The 4655-nt window shown below is 50.9% G+C and overlaps 1 protein-coding gene across 1 annotated transcript in view; it reads left to right on the plus strand.

Moving 5' to 3' along the window:
- The window catches only part of LOC311317447 (transcription factor COE1-A-like), a gene marked incomplete at both ends in the record, with an annotated part of 87539 nt that extends 84627 nt beyond the window's left edge, over positions 1-2912 (plus strand). Inside the window, 3 exons of the mRNA XM_084448529.1 lie at positions 616-625; positions 1737-1919; positions 2845-2912. Of these exons, the coding sequence (XP_084304655.1) occupies positions 616-625; positions 1737-1919; positions 2845-2912 (261 nt within the window). The remainder of the gene's footprint in view (positions 1-615; positions 626-1736; positions 1920-2844) is intronic.
- Positions 2913-4655: the final 1743 nt, after the last annotated feature.

Consider the following 4655-nt stretch of genomic DNA (forward strand, 5'->3'; position numbering starts at 1 on the left):
AGAGAGAGAAAGAGAGGGAGAGAGATATAGAGAGAGAAAGAGAGAGAGAGAGGGAGAGAGAGATAGAGAGAGAGAGAGAGAGGGAGAGAGAAAGAGAGAGGGAGAAAGAGAGAGGGAGAGAGAGAGAGAGGGAGAGAGAGATAGAGAGAGAAAAAGAGAGAGAGAGAGGGAGAGAGAGAGAGAGAGAGAGAGAGAGAGGGAGAGAGAAAGAGAGAGGGAGAAAGAGAGAGGAGAGAGAGAGAGAGGGAGATAGAGAGAGGTGTGAAAGGGGAGAGACAAAGGGGAGAGAGAGACGGAGATTGACAGGGAGCTGAGCTTGCTCATCTGTTTCTTTAAGAACTGAGTCGAAGGCAAATCCTCCCTTTATTGGACTGGGGTGCAGATCACCTCTCTCTCTCTCTCTCTCTCTCTCTCTCTCTCTCTCTCACCATCTAACCCCACCCCACCCCCCTCTCTTCCTCACACACCCTCTAACATTAAAGACCCTTCTTGATTAAATCAATAAACTAATTGCAAGAGAAGCAATTCCATTTCGGCTCTTTGATTCCTGGATGTTAACAAGTATTTTAGCAGCCTGTCGGCCTCACACAGACACTCTCAATCAATGCCGCTCAGCCGAGCCTTTGTAGGTCCAATTTTCATTAATTGATTAGTTAGGCCCCCTTCATAAATGGATTATGACTTTATTGCAGGGATTTGTCAGGAAGGGCCATAAAACCTAAGTGTTGGATAATAACAACAATAAAGGCGGAGGCAGGAATCACAGGGCAGGTGAAATACGACGGGGTTGATTGTAAAATCGCTCGTGGGGAAAATGCTCTTAGTGTATTAGTGGACAAAAGGTAGACAGACAGGGAGGTAGAGAGATGAAGAGAGAGAGAGGGAGAAAGAGAGGGGGTGATAGATAGGTAGACAGAGAGAGAGAAAGAGAGGGAGAGAGACAAAGAGGAAGAGCGATAGGTAGAGGGGGAGAGAGAGAAGGAGCAGGAGAGGAAGTGAAAGAATGCATCTGATGATGTCCCTCAGTGTAGCAGTTGGGCTCTGAAGACAGCAGGGTGGTTTGTGTAGTCTGTGTGGTCAGGGTACTGTGTAGTCTGTGTGGTCAGGGTACTGTGTAGTCTGTATGGTCAGGGTAATGTGTAGTCTGTGTGGTCAGGGTACTGTGTAGTCTGTATGGTCAGGGTACTGTGTAGTCTGTATGGTCAGGGTAAATGACTTACCGCTAGTCCTCATTGATCTGCTCTGCGGTCTGTCTGATGAGGACGAGTGGAATAGAGGGAGACCTGAGTCTCAGGGGATTTCTTTTGCACTCCATTTTGTTCACTTGAATGTTTTTTGAACGATTTGAAAGATTTTTCTGTTTTTGGTTGTTACAAGGTTGTATGTATCAGTGTGTGTGTGTGTGTGTGTGTGTGTTTGTGTGAGCGAGCTCTGAGCCAGCTGAACTGAGCCTTGTCGTCCCTCCTGTCGTCCATCCATTGACCAGTCCCTTTCTGTTCCTCTCGTCTGCCCCTCGTCTGTCCTCGTCCCTCCCTCTAAACCACTGAACCTGTCATCCCCTCTTTCTCTCTCCCTCTCCTCTTTTCTTTAAACCTCCGTGTCTTCCACTCTCCCTGTGCACCTCCCTCACTCCATTCCCCGCTCTCTCTCTCTCTTCTTTTGACCCACCTACACTATCCCCCACCTCCCTCCCTCCCCTCTCCTGCTCCCTCTCTCTCTCTCTCTCTCTCCTCCAGTCGTTCCCTCCAGTCCCACCATGGCCTCCACCAATTGCAACAGCTCCTCTGGAATCTTCTCCTTCTCTCCCGCCAACATGGTGTCCGCCGCCGTCAAGCAGAAGAGCGCCTTCGCTCCTGTCGTGCGGCCGCAGACCTCGCCCACGCCCACCTGCACTAGTGCCAACGGCAACGGCCTGCAAGGTGAGCTAGCCCGCTAGCACAATAGCTCGCTAGCCTGTTAGCCTGCTAGCCCGCTAGCCCAGTAGCTCGCTAGCCTGTTAGCCTGCTAGCCCGCTAGCCCAGTAGCTCGGCGTGCTTTTTTTTACCAACAAACTTCTGCCATAACCACGCCCCCGCGAGTTTTCATTGGACAACCCTAACCCTAATCCTAACCCTAAACCTATCCCTAACCCTAAACCTAAACCTAACCCTAACCAATGAAAACTCGCGGGGGCGTGGTTATGGCAGAAGTTGGTTGGTAAAAAAAATCACGCAGTAGCTCGCTAGCCTGTTAGCCTGCTAGCCCGCTAGCCCAGTAGCTCGCTAGCCTGTTAGCCTGCTAGCTCGTTAGCCCAGTAGCTTGCTAGCCTGTTAGCCTGCTAGCCCGCTAGTACAATAACTCGCTAGCCTATTAGCCTGCTAGCACAATAGCTCGCTAGCCTGCTAGCCCGCTAGCCTAGTAGCTCGCTAGCCTGTTAGCCTGCTAGCCCGCTAGCCCAGTAGCTCGCCAGCCTGTTAGCCTGCTAGCCTGTTAGCCCATTTTCCCAATAGCTTGCAGGTGCTAGTCTGTTAGCCTGCTAGCCCAATAGCTTGCTAGCCTGCTGGCCCATTAGCCCAATAGCTTTCTAATAGCGTGTTAGCATGTAAGTCATGTAGCCTTTAAGCTCTAGAGTTTCCAAGGGACCTTTGGTACTATGCTAATGTTACATTGCGCTAAGAACCACTGGAAACAGTCCTTACCAGCCAACTCTGCACTACTCTCAGACCTTTGTTGGAGTTTCCTTTCACATACATCCTCTAAACCCCAAACTCCCCCCCTTCACCTCCACCATGGCCCCCTGCGATTTAACAAAGTGGTTCTTCTCCTCTCCTCCCTCCCTCTCCTCCCGCTCCCCTCCTCCTGTAGATCAGTCTTTTGTGGACTCTAGCAAGTACTCCTCCGCCAACTCCCTCCAGGGTCTGGCCTTCTCCTGAAGTATGTTATTTCTCTCTCTTTTTTTTTCTCTCCATCCCATCTCATCCATCAGTTTAACGTCTCACTCACCCTCCTCTTCCCTTCCCTCTCCTCCCTCCATCTCCGTTCTCTCTAACCGGTGACCTGTCACGGAGAGCATGCCACACCATATGTGTTTCATTTCCTGTGTTCACTTCCTACTTCCTGTCTGCTGTCCAATGGGGGGTGGGGGGGGTAGTTTATGTTGGTTCAACTAGTGTCTCGTAACACCCCAGTTTCCACTCAGCCTGGGGGCGCTACAGTGTGCGTGTGCGGACAGGAAGTAGTCTAACGGCGAGATACGGGGGGAGAGATGACGGATGGGGAGCTTTATCTGGGAGCACCGCTAAGCACTTCCTCTCGTCCTCGGTCCACGTTGACCTGGCCATCGGCCGGCGCACACCTATCACACACACACGCACACACACGGACGTGTGCATGCGCACACATGCACGCCTTCACACACGCACACACACAAACACACACACACACACACACATACACACACACACAGCTCATTCTTTAATATCAACAAGCCGGAGACACTTAGGAAATAACCAGGGAATTAGTGGATTGGAGGGGGAGGGGGAGGATCAATAGGGAGCCAATATGTTTTATGAAACATTCTCCGTGATGGGCCATGTGTGACAGAGGGAGTGGGGGTGGACGAGGGGGAGGGTCATGGGGTTGTGGAGGGGGAAGGGAGTCAGAGAAGAGGGAGCTAGTAGGCCGGGGGGGGGGGGGTCCTCGAATAGAACACCTCCACAAGAGGAACGCAACAGCCATGCTTTTCTTCTTTTCTTTTTTACACAAATGTCCTGTGGAGATCTGAGTGTTGCGCTAGTTTCCTTGTTTCATGGTGTTTGTCTGGTGATGTTACCGTGTTTCTCACGGGTTGAGGCTTCGCTTCTCTGATAGCAGTCTGGGGGTAATACCGTTTCACTGCTCACACCCGTCAATAGCAGTCACTTAGCAGAACTGAATAAGGCAGCGTTTTTCTATGTAGCTGCATTGGCAGTGAAAAGTAAAATGATGTTGCAAGAGAGAGAGAGAGAGAGAGAGAAAGATAGAAAAAGGGAGGGAGAGACGCCGGGAGTGGGGGGGGTTGTCTTTGTTCACCAGATGCTGGAACATTTTCTGTTATGTGACTGTTCTGATGACAGATGGAACCCAGCAATCACATGACTGACCTCTATTCTCTCTCTCTCTCCCTCTCTCTCCTCCCCCTCTTTTCCCACAAACAGTGATTCCCGGGATGATCGTCCCGCCCATGTAGAGAGGATCTGGGAACATCGGAGATTTGGGAATGTGGAGAGAGAGAGAGAGAGAGAGAGAGAGAGAGAGAGAGAGGCAGAGAGAGAGAGAGAAGGAGGAGTGTAATCTGGCGAGTCTCTGTTTCACTCCAAACCTCCGGACCAGAGCCACTCCGTGGGACGTCAGAGATCAGACCCACAGAACTCTGTTTAACTCAGGCCTTTGGAAAGGAATCTTGCTGCGGAGATGATAGAGAAGGACAGTGGGAGCGTTGGTGATGTTATATCCTTCCTGGTTGACGCATTGTCCCCTCCCAGAGACACCTGGAGGAAGGCCAGCCTGGTGTCACTGGTCCAGAGTGACATACTGAACTCATAGAGAGAGCGTTTATTTATCTTTTTGGTTGAGAGTGTGTGACGTTTGGATTTGATCTGCCATAACCCCATAACCATGCCATTTTGTAACACGCA

Source organism: Borostomias antarcticus (genome assembly GCF_949987555.1).
Source record: "Borostomias antarcticus genome assembly, chromosome: 14".
Taxonomy (NCBI): domain Eukaryota; kingdom Metazoa; phylum Chordata; class Actinopteri; order Stomiiformes; family Stomiidae; genus Borostomias; species Borostomias antarcticus.